The following is a 12,557-nucleotide window of genomic DNA, read 5'->3' as shown; positions in this document are numbered from 1 at the left end:
GAAAGATCTTCACAGCTCCTTCTCTGTCGGAACCTGGTCATGAGTGTAGGCTGAGGTGTACTCACATCCATCCATCAAAGCCAGTACCTGTATTTCTTGTAAAGCGCAGCAAATTAGTAAGAGCATGGTTTTCTGTGTTTTTAGACATGTAAGTAGAAAAGGGCTCAAGCCCTGGTGCCCTGATGTATCGGTATGCCCTTTTTGGCCTGGGCAAGACCTAAGTATAACCTGTCCCATGAGCTCCTTCTAACCACTACGCCAATGTAGAAGTGATTTGCCTGCTCGGTGGTGGACTTGGGAGTGCTGGGTTACAGACGAATCTCAAAGGTCTTTTCCAACCTAAACGATCCTTTGATTCTATTTCTTCATGGTTCCCCTTGATGACCATCTCACTGGACGTCAAAGCCCGTAAGAAAAAGAGGGGACAATTTCATGGGGAAGAATGGCAGAACTCACATCCAGAGGCATTGTGTTTCAGACCAGTTTAGCTGCTGATAGAGCACCTCAGCTTTACCTTCCCCTTCGCATGGATGATGCCCCCTGCTCCTCGGCTGGAGGCTGCTTCGAGAGCTGCATGGGCAGCCAGCAGCAAAACCTGCACCTACTCCCTGCTGCCCATCTGCAGCTCGTCTGTGCCACCTGCAGCTCTGTGTTTGGAAGAGTTTTCAGAGAGCTTATGTAAAGCCACACAATTCCCCTTGCTGATACTTGTCTTTTCTAGATCAGTATCCAGTATCTCATCCCAAATTTTGCAGATGGAAGAAACACACCTCCTGATTTTTACATTTTTTTATATCTGCCTTTCTGCTTCTCTAGTCAAGCACTTCTTTTCCTACAGCCGTTTTCTTGAGCTTCTTCAGACAGTGTTAATTTTGGAACTCCACAGCTTTCACATTCCTGCATTCCTGCTGCATCAGAAGCCTTGCCTCATCAAATCAGCCATGCAGCAGAAGCAGTAGGAGGCACCAGCAGCTACACCTCTTATACCCCAGCAGAGACAGCAGCTGCCTGCTTTCGGTGCCTCATCCAGGCAGAAGAAGGGATGGCCTCAAAAGACATGAAGGTGTCAAAGCTGTCAGCTAGGGCAGTATCATACAGGCAGTGATGAGGTTCATTCATGGGTCTCAAGAAGAGAACAGGCATTTAAATCTGCTAACATCCGAGTTGAGCCTGGGATAGAGCCTGTCAGGAATGCTGTCAGCAAACGCTTTTCCATTTTGCCCATCTGTGAAAGCTGGGAAATGATATTTAGCACAGGGCAGATGTAGTTCAAGTTGTACACGTTATATACTGGACATAACTGCAATCCCTTTGAAAGAGTAACATAAAGAAAGGCTAGAGCCAAGGCAGTGAGTGGCAGCATGTGAGTCTGAGTCTGAAAGCATTTCGGGAGAGATGATTTTCCTGCACCCAGCTAGTACCTGCCCTCTGTCAGTGCCAAGCACAGCCTCGTCCCTCCTCCGGGGCTGCTGGGAACACTAACACTGAAAAACTTCAGCTGTTTACGCTCACCTGCCCAGTCTTGCTCTCACAGAAACCCTGGACCACAAAGAGATTTAAGGCACATGCAAATCGCTGTGCTTCTAATCCTTTGCCAGCACGAATTGGCAGCAGCCCTACTTGTATCAGACCTTTTTGTTCCAGGCTCAGCAAAAGATAGTTTGTTCACAGCTAGGTTAATAACTACTTGAATTAATATTAAACTTCATCAGGAAAGCTCAGAGTGGTAGGTGAAGTACCTTGTTAGAATGGGCGGCAGGGCAAGGGCAGGGTTGCTTCCCTGTTCCTTCACAGCCATGGAAAGAGGCTTAACAATCAAGAAAATATCTGTCCCTTGCTCTTAGCTCACAGTTTTTGCACACACTTTTGATAACGTCAGCAGAAGCCAGCCTGCCAGGTCTGACGTAGAGCAGAAGAGGTCTCCCCCTGCCCCGATTAGCAGAGAGAGCCTGCTCAAGACACAGGGCTTTCCTGCACCTTGTCACTTGGCTTTTTTAGACTTCCCCCGCTTCTTTCACTTGCCCTCGTAATGCTGAGGAGTAAATACAAGCAGCTATTTCTCCCCGATATAGTTCCTTTCTTTTCAAAATACTTGTGGTTTTTTAAAAATCCCAAACCATACAGTTTTCTCAGTCCTGCTCTGTTTGCTTTCTGAAAATTTTAACTGATCTTTTCCACACTCGTTTAAGGGCTTAGTCCTGGCAGGGTACCAGCAACCAGCAGCCCGGCTTCCTGCACAAATGATGAAAAGGAGTAAGTATTTCTAAGCACTATTCAAAGTATCCAAGTAAGGTGCCTTTGTCTCCCTATTTAACTGTTTAAGGAGTTACTGTACCTCTGAAAAGCAATGTATTGCTGGTGCATCCTGAGAAGCACTACGGGTGGCCAGCGGAAAATGATCTGCGCTCAAGACCTGTTTCAGTGCAGAAAGGTAAAGATGAACAAACCATACCCAGCTGCAGCTTCTCAGGGATAGCCAGCCGCTTGGCATGCGCGCTGGAAGGGGAATGGACTTGCCTGTGCATTGATGGGGTGATCAGTCCAGCAGTCCGAGCCAGCTGAGCGCAGGGTCTGTTAATTGGGTTAAACAGGCCAATTAAATAGGCCTTTAAAGGGGAAGGCAGAAAAGGGCAAGATGATGTTACTTACTGGGTTTCAAGGCAGCATCACCTTGCAGAGCCATTCGCATGCTCCCTGGGTCCTGAATAATTTTTGTCAAGAATGAACCAGTAGTGTTTGCAATTCCAGGTTTTTAAATGGCAAATCTATTTTATGCACATCTTTCTGACACAAGCTAATTGAAATAATAGTGAAAATTGATATTTTAGATTATTAATTTTGTTTTGGTCGTATTTGTTTTTGTCAGCTTTATCTCAACCAGAACTAATTACCTCACAACAATCTTAAGACGCCAAAGAGAAGAGAGCTCCTAAAACCTTGAAAAAAGTTGTTAGGTAGTTGTTAGCTCCAGGTGGGAGCAGCCAGACAAAGGTGATCCAGCGAGAGCTCCTGACTGCTTGGTTTAAGTGTGGGCGCTTGGAAAACTCAGTCAAGCTGTAACCTGCACACAGAAAAAGTAATCAGGATATTTATTAATTATAGAACATTGCATTTTGGTGTAAGCACATTAAAAACCTGCATCTTGGTTGATGTGACAGGAGCTGTGTCCACCTTTGATCTCAGAGACAAACTAAAGCAGCTTGAGTACATCTACACTATACACAGGGAGACTGCGATTTCTGAGGAGGTTTGTGTACAGTATTTCCCTGAACACTACAGGTCATATATATATATATTTAATGTATATATATGCATATGGACATATGTGCAGCATGGCAGAGCAGGGGCTGCTCTCGGTGTCACCGGGTGCTTCCTCAGGGATGCTGGGCATGTTAACCTGTAAGTACCTCATCTGGGAAACGGAGAAAAGCTATTTTCAGTTCCCCCAAGAATCTAAAACCTGAACTAGGTAAGACTAACAAACATTTATGAACATTGCCAAGAGTCAAGAACAGAAGTTAAACCCTGGCGGTGCTCATTCTCTCTCTTAGCCTAGAGTGACTATATTTTGGAGGTGAAGGAAGGGGAAACAATGGGAAGTGTTTTGTTTGTCTAAAATATTTTGGGATTTAGAAAACCCAAACGTTTAAATAACATTTTGGAGAGATTACAGTTGCTGCCCAATGTTTTATTTTTCAAAGAAAGTCCTTTGTTCAAAGAGACCCCTGCACATACATGTCTTCTTAGACCAGGGTACTTGAAAATATACCATTTTGCAATAATTACTGTCTTTTCTGAACAAACTGGATCGGTTAATTTTTCACCTTCAGTATTATAGAAGGGGGAGACTGGTGATTTTAAGCTTTATTTCTTTGGATCCTAGGATGCCTATGGACGGGCCTAAGCAACAGTTTTGACTTCTGGTTAATACATAGATCCTTGCAGCTTTTCCAGCATAAGGAAAGGCTCTGGTCTGCAGCAAAGCTTCTTCCTTCCTTACTTTTGTGGATGCCCGAAGCCTGAGCGGCCTGTTTACAAAAAGATGACTTAATGGACTTGACTTTGAAGGGAGAAGACACATTAAGAGTAGGAAGAGTGAGGTGGGTTTTTGTTTTATTGCACACTGTAGGAAAATGGAACAGGTTGCAAAGGCCCTGATTTTTGCGTCTTTGTAAATACTGACTCACAGGACCTGCACCAGATTTCAGACTACAGATTAGCACAGTGCAGCACACATTTTTTCCAATCCAGACAGACTAGAACAATTTTTTGCACCTACACTAACAACTTTATAACTATGCAAAATCAGCACCAACGGTTGGATTAATATTTTAATAATTACACACTTTTTACATTATGAAAATAAATCATAAATAGTGTAAAAATAATTCTGAAGATCAACTTCTCACAAGCAAGAAACAAAACCCGAAGTACAAAACTGAAAGAAAACAAAACAGTATTCAACCGAAAAACAAGGAGAAATTTTAATAATAAAAACAAAAGCATGCTGTTTGATCGGGTTCAATTAAGTCAAGACCAGAGGCCACAAGAAAGTGGTAATTAATAACAAATTAAAATGGGTGATTAAAACCTTGCAATTCTTTACACTATTTGTCAAAAGAGGTCTCGTGACATATTTACAATGCTAAGACACTCGGAATATTTGTAGTATTGATAATATGATACTGACCCATGTGTTTTTCCCCCCAAGCATTGTAATGCTTGCCAAATTACCTTACTTTGTATTTTTCTCTCTTCTACTGCATTTATGAGACCATTTCCAATACAAAAATAACGGCACATATTAATGAACTTAAAAAAGTAAAAAATACAAATAAAAATATATAATATTTTCCAAAGGAAAAAGTCAGATACATACATCTTAGTGACATTTTAAAAGTTGTGTGATACTTTCCCAAACATGTACAATAATATAAGAATATCCACATATATGTTAACGATATGTAAAACATTCTTCTACCAACCCAACTTTTCATAATACTTCAGAGAAGTGTGCAAGTACCAATGGTATCTGGGAAATTCATACAATTTCTTTTTTAAATAGAAACAAGTAAAACACTAACGGTCCCAGGTTAAGTTAAGGCCCCCTGTTTTCCAAAGAAAATTCAATTTCCAAGCAGCATTGATAATTGGATGCATTTTAAACCAAAATGAAACAAAAACAACACTCCAAATCCTTTTTTTTTAATGCAAACTCTACTTGTTTTGTGGAGTATGTTTTTCAAATTCTGTCAGAAGCGATGGTGGCAGGCACTTGTTTCTAACAGCATTTAATGAATCCAACCACCATGTAAAATACTTCAATAACAGAGGGTGCAAGAAAACCTTCCTTTGTACATTACAGTAACATTCAAATCCACAAAAACAAGTTGCACAAAGGGGGGTAACATTAATCAGATGTTAGTTTTAATTCTGGTCACTGAAATTGAATAATTTTTTGCAGTGACTAAAAATTAGACTGCCACTATTCTTGGCAGATGTTAGTGTTTTGTGTGACTCTTTAGTATGAAAATGTAAGTCTCTCATTAGGTAAAATACAGAGAATAAAAAATGTAATTTAAGATGGTCAAGTGGCAGAGATTGGGAAATTTGAAAGGAAAGGTCTGCTTCTGCATGCCTTGAACATCTTGATCCCATTCAATAGACTGGGAGGATCTCTGCAGTTTTTACTCGCTGAAGTGGTCCTGATGTAAGCAAAACCACACTGCTGAAGTTGATAATATTCCCCTTGCTACTAAGCACAATACCTGGGTCCTTCCTTCTGCACATCCCACTGCGCTTTGCAGGGGAAGGATGCATCGCTCTTCCCATTTCATTGCTGGGGAAAGGGATGCACAGCCAAGTGAAGAGCCCTGCGTGGCTGAGCCCAGGTTTACAATCCCTGTTCTGTGGTGGTCAGTGGGACAACTCTCTCCAAACCCTAACGTGATCCAGGATCCAAACCACATCTTACAACACGGCCCCCAGCCTTATGCAGCACCACCTTCCCACAAGGAACAGAGGTCTGCTTATCTCCACTGGGGTTGCATTGTCTTTTCCGCTGGTGTAACTGGGTAATTGATGCTCACATGCACTCTTCCACAAGGGTAGTGCTCAGTGGAGCCAATGCTATCTTTCCGCACTGCACATCAATCTTAAGAATTTTCCCTTCTTCAGCTCTGTACTTTACACATGTGCAGGTATATGGATTTGATGATTCTGAAAGTCATTCATACTACTGACACAGTACACTAAAAGAATATATAAATAGCTGGATGAAGAGTGTCATTCTGCTTTGCTACACTATCAGAACACGACATCAAAATCAGCAATAAATAAAAATATAAGTCAAAAAATACATTGTATCATTGTTCCATGAATTAACTTTTCATGCTTTACCTCAGGAAAAAATAAAAAGGTGTCCAAAGCATCCTGAAAGAAAGATTCCCCATAGCTAATCTATGAATATGAAGACAAGGACCATGTATGTCAGACATATTCCATACAGTGCTTAAAAGACTTGCTGCTTCTGTAGCAGGACTTCTGCACAATATGGTTATAGCACACTGCAGTAACAGATTACAAAACTTGGTATGAAACAAATACTGAAAACTCTCAAAGAAACAAGAATTAATTATACCTGAAAAGTCAGGGATATAGAAACTGTGTAGACTAATACCACTACACATTTCTACCACTGAAAAGACTGGTAGAGGAACTACTGTTCCTGTCACAAACTAAACAAAATAAATCATATCTATTTGGAGGAATGCTACTAAAAGATACAACAACACACAGGTGTTTCAAACTGTAGCTTTGCCGTCAAAAGAGAAAAGATATACTAGCACCAAAAATAGCTGCTTTTTAAGCAAAATAAACATGTTGCAAGTCTTCACAGGGTGCTTTTCTTGATGAAACATTAAACTAAATTATTTTGTTTTCTTGTACTGAACATGCCACTTTTCTAGATACTGTTAGGTTTCATTTCAAATCAATCTTTGAGATGCAAATCTTAATGTCAAAGCTATGTATGTAGTTTAGCTTGTCAGATTTAATTGTTTATCTGCTGTTCACCCATGGTCATTTAAATGGAATGAACCTTTCATGATATTGAACAATACAGAAGTTTAAAAAAATTCAGTTAGATTATTTGGGGAAAAAAAGTATTCCTACCTGGCAGGAGTTAAAGAAAGAAATTAATTTACAAGACAGAAAAGAAACTGAATAAAGGTGCTTAAGTATTTCTTCAGCAGTTCTCAGTGTCAGGGTGCTAAAAGAAAACTGAGTTTTGACTAACACTTAACAGTAGCGTCTGTATTTTCTGAATGAAGAAATCATGAACCAAGGTTCTGCTAGCTTTATTGATTCATATAGAAAGGGATGCTACGAGGACAGCTTAAAAATATAGATACAGAAATTTAAAAACTATGAAAGTGCTAATAACAGCATGCATTTAATAGCTCTTTATCTTGTTGCTATTTCTTAAATGAGTTGTGTTTCTGGACAGTCTCGGTATGGATTTGCTAAAACACCTAGCCAGATAATAAACATTCTACTTGATTTTGCATTTGAATACTCTGAGGACATTCAAAAAATATTTCATCTTACTGTATGATTGCCAGTATTCGATATTTTATAAAAAACATTCAACTACTAGTCATCATGTCTATAATATACCTAGCCAAATGTGCCAAGTCAGGACATAGGCATAAGAGACTCACTTTTGTTAGGTGGGCAGCTTGCTCCTCAGCCAGTTGTTTTTTGAGGCAGCGCTTCTTAAACAAGCAGACTGAAACTGCCAAGCTGGAGGACTTCCATGCTGCTCCACTCGTCCGCTTTCTGGAAAGTCCCTCATTCACATTACTGCTGTAGCACTCTGATTATTAACGTTTTACATTCAGTCTATGCCACATGAAGGCTTTTACTATTGTATCATGATTATTGAAACAGGTTGATACTTGCACGTCTGCAAATTTAAGCAAAGAAATTTTTCCTCGTATCTATGAACACTTGCTTATTTTTGGAAAGATGGAATTGATCAGTAAAAATATGTATAAATTCAGTATATATATCTATATAGTGCTGGAATTTTGTTTTTATTAATAAGGTACTACTAGATGGAGGCCACTAAACTAATTCTTAGTTTTAAAAATCTGTGGAAGATCTTCCCCTATGAAATGCTGGTTTTGTCTCTGATATACCAAAATGACAGTAAAGACTTAGCAAAGTGAAAGACTGCATTATAGTGGCATTTCCATTGATTGAGATTGTGAAGCAATACAAAAAGTGCAACCACAGCAGGTCCCCATCTTCTCATGATTCAGAAATGATGGAGCAAAGAAAAATATGTATTCCATGAAGGGCAAGGTGCCTTCACATGGATGGAGACAGGCTGTCTTCAACTTCAGTTTTGGTCTACGTATGAAAGACAACTCAGGAAAAGTAACTAAAGAAGTTTGTGATCATCCTGCTATACACTAGGAACAGAAGTGATATAAAAAGAATTTCCATCTGCCAAATATGGCACCATTTCTCATAAACTAGTCTCTCAAACTAACTACAGCGCACCATATGAAGACTCAAAACTGGAAAAAAATACTTCATGGCAAAAACTACAAATGTGCACAAAATAAGCAATAAAAAAAGTGGGGAAGCAAAATGTTGCCAACGTTTCTCTAGAAAGCTAGTCATCTGAACAGAAATGGAGAAGTATCGACACCTTTAACAGTGTAGTGCGATGACAAGTGTGCAGCCATAATCACACAGACTTGTTTCTCTCCAATGTTTTTTGAGTAATAATGTCCACTAAGGTCACTGTAACAGCAGAAAAGGAACAAGATGAATAAATCAGTCTGTGAAATACAAACATAAACTCTTTTTTTTTTCTTTTTAGACTTAAAGGCTTCAAAGACTCTGAAATAAAAACCATTAATACTGAAACAAGATGAACATGTGGCTTGAAGTATTTTCTTCAATACCATCACTCCAAATGTTGAATACATTATTGAAATGCATCCTTTATGGCAACAGTTATGGGAAAAGGTAACAAAATTAACCATAGCTTCCAAAATTCTGCAAAGAAGTTCAGCTAGATTTGTGTAATTTAAACTGAATCACCTGAAAACCACACCATGGTACATAATGTCTCTGGTCAGTTCCATTATCCTCCTCCTCTGGAGGATGTTCCAATTCATCCCCGCCACAAGAATGCTTTTTCCTCCAGCAGTCCCAAAACACAATATGCAGAGTACATACTCTGTCCATCCTTGAACAAGGTTGAGAAGCTTCTGGTCTCAGGTGGTGTCTGCCATCAAATGATCCCTTGCAGCACCTCTGTAACCTTTTCAAACAACCCACAGAGAAGTCTGGTTTCTTCTTCAAACTTCTTTCCTTCTTGATTAAGGACTCGACAGGGCCTATCGTGAATGTCTTCACAACCATGAGCAGTGCAAGGCAAACCGACGCTGATTAACAGGCAGGACCCTCTTTGATCAAAGGGACCAAGTGACCCGCAAGACTGGAAGCCATCCACCTGCAGTTGGAACTCTATTCCCCAAAAATTCAAGGCCTTTTTCTATCCTCCTTTGGTTTATCTCTTTTTAGCAATAAGCCATGGTGTGACTCCCTTGAGATGACAAAAGGAAACAATTCAGAAGCTGGAATCAAAGGTCACTGTGAGCAGCCATTTAGTATGTGACATGATCACACAACAAGCAGGTTTGGCACACAAATTCATGCTTTTAGTCCGTACAAGCAGATATGGTGGCATGAATCAGTGAAGTGTTTAAGATGGACATGGAAGCCAAGTCAGTAAACTCCAACGGCAGCTGGTACAGTACATTTCATAGCATTTTGCTCTTATTTGGTCACAATTTCTTGTAAACTAGTTCATGGAACTCATTGTCCATGTAGGTCCACAAGCCAAAATATAAGAATTTACAGAAATAATCAGATTTCTTTTATTGATCTTTGTATTGAGATATCTCTCTCTCATTAGAGAGAGAATCTCTGCAGGTTTACCCTGCAGTTATGTATCATCTAACTGCAGATATGAGTGAAAACAAGATGTACACATGGACTATTGCAAACAAGTAGAAGCAGCTACATGTAAACATATCTCAGACTTGTAAAATCAAATTTTCAGTTTTCAACTATAAATACAAAAAGTGGAGCATTATATACACAACTTCATGCTTGTAAGGTTAGATTCATCACTGCAAAGACAAAAAGAGATACAGATTAATCAAATTAGTAAATTTCTATTTCAAATTTCTATTCCAAATACATAGATATAGCAGAGTTGCAAATATGGATAGCTATTTCCTCAGCACCGGCTATTCTTCAGAGATAAACACGCCCAGGGTCTCATGTATGCTTTATGTTTTCAAATGTACACAAGTATCCTTCCATTTAGATTAGTCTGAAATCTCTGTTTTTAAATCTAGCACTGCCTAGGTTAAATCTTTACTGAAATAGTGTTGTCAGTTAACATTAGCATACAATGTAACAGCCAAGAGAATGTACTGAAGAATAGAAAGGTAAGGCAAAGAGAAAGACAGGATGCACTGCTGTTCTACGTGTCCCAGAAAAATAATCTAAGAGATCAATATAAATATTTGAAAAAATGCCCTACCCATGAGCTTTTATAAAGAATGGGAAGCAGTGGTCATGTGCAGAAACCAAAGTATGTGTGAGTCTTCATATGAATGAGAAAAGTCGTAGACTTTCCAGAAATCTAATGCCAACTGTTTCTGCCTCAATGAGTTATTACTTCTACATATTTTACAACCTTAGCACACCAGCTGCTGTGATGGAGAGGCCTTGTTCTGTGTTGTGAGAGGCTCTGAAGTATATTCTGATACTGTTCAGTATGACTGTGACAGGCTTTTCTGTGTGACGAGGATGTACTGCCCCTGAAAAGAAAAAAGCTCTGCGCATCCTACCTTTTGCCAACAGCCAGGCATTGGTAATCCATCGGGACCCTGTTTCAAGGGGAGGGAGGAAAAACAAAAAAAGGCATAGTTAAGTTTGATAGTATAGATAAGCCATCAATATCTGTTAGAACAGCTGAAGCAGCTCTGACTTACTATCTAGTAAGTAGCTACCAGTTCCTAACTTATTTCCTCTCTTGTTTTCAAGAAGGAAAAGCCAAAGGAGAGAAGGTTTACACTGTAAATACATATGTGTGCCTCTCTGCCATAAAGAATTTTTTTCCCCCTAAATCATTAGAACATCTTCATCAGTTTCATACTGCTGTTAGAGCTCAGGCTGCACATTATTTTAAATATAATCTGTTATTCACAACAATCTGTAGCTGAATGTACCAGATCAATGAGCAAAAAGATATTATCACTTTTATCTGGAGGATATTGTGTTTTATGGGTCCTAGTACAAAGTTAATCAAATGATAAGATAGTGAGACTCAAATTTGGGTATTTTCTATTCAGTTTCATTCTTAGCTTTTAAATGAAGCAGCAAAATCTTAAGGCCTGAACATACCTCAACTGACATAGTGGAAGAAGATGTCAGTGGTAAGAGGAGGGCAGTATGGAAGCATTGATTATTTCATCACTTGGACAATATGGCCATCTAATTTCTTCTTATGCTAGTGAGAGTCACTCCATTTCTTTTCTGTCACCACCCTGCTTTCACATATCTTCATGTGTCCAGTAAGATCAGAGCCAACTTTTGACCACAGTCATACTGCTTTTCATGAAACTCATTCCAATTTACATTGGTATACAGCTTATCCAGAGAGTTGTAAGCTCAGAATTAGGAGCAGATACTATGTCATTAGACTATACAATGAGCAAAAAAAAAAAAAGAAAAAGATTGGGCCTTGACATTTTTTAGAATATAGAATAACAGTACTTATTATCTTACTTTACATGTGAAGGTAGTGGTTAATGAGAATTTTTAATGTGCTTGTATGTAATCTGGTGGGAATGGCTTGCTGCTTAAGGCAAGAAACAGTGCTGTTTGCTTAGCAGCTTGTTCTAGTAATTACCTATGAACGCAGTATTTTTCATCCATCAATGACTGTTAGTGAATCTCCAGATATAAATGATAATATAGAGACAGAGAAACATTTTTGAATTACAAAAGCATGCTTGATTATCCCCAACAAAACATGAGATATGGTTACCATTAATTGGAAGCAAACAAAATGGACTATGGAATAATCTTAATGGACTATGTATTTAAGATTAAAATCCACTGACTTCAAATTAGATGTGCTATAGTTGAAACAAAATCTACTTAATTTAACATTCATCTTAGAGAACCGTGCTTAACCACCAAACAATATCAGAACATGCAGATCAAATTTTACTGTGAACAATTAAAAAGAAAATTTTCATTGTATCTTTAGGATATGTGTATGTACTGTTCCTTTTTTTTTTTTTTAAATGGTAAAGAATTTAAACTTACTTTGCCATTAAATAAAAATCACTGTTGCCAGATTGGTACAAGGGAGAGGGTCAACAAGTAGCATTTTAGTATAGGTGGGAACTTGAATTCATGCTAACATAGGGTGGGGAGTGTCGTGTGTATTCCAG

General features: G+C 38.9%; 1 protein-coding gene across 1 annotated transcript in view; it reads right to left on the bottom strand.

Moving 5' to 3' along the window:
* Nucleotides 1–4,318: 4,318 nt before the first annotated feature.
* The window catches only part of COL25A1 (collagen type XXV alpha 1 chain), a 324,158-nt gene continuing 315,919 nt past the window's right edge, over nt 4,319–12,557 (bottom strand). Inside the window, exons 40-41 of the mRNA XM_055797890.1 lie at nt 10,944–10,982; nt 4,319–10,214 (exon numbers count right to left, since the gene is read on the bottom strand). Coding sequence (XP_055653865.1) covers nt 10,212–10,214; nt 10,944–10,982 — 42 coding nt within the window. The 3' untranslated portion in view covers nt 4,319–10,211. The remainder of the gene's footprint in view (nt 10,215–10,943; nt 10,983–12,557) is intronic.

The sequence above is a fragment of the Falco peregrinus genome, chromosome 2 (assembly GCF_023634155.1).
Source record: "Falco peregrinus isolate bFalPer1 chromosome 2, bFalPer1.pri, whole genome shotgun sequence".
NCBI classification, from domain to species: Eukaryota; Metazoa; Chordata; class Aves; order Falconiformes; family Falconidae; genus Falco; species Falco peregrinus.
Note: the sequence above shows the minus strand (reverse complement) of the source record. Positions and strands in the feature narration are given on the sequence as shown.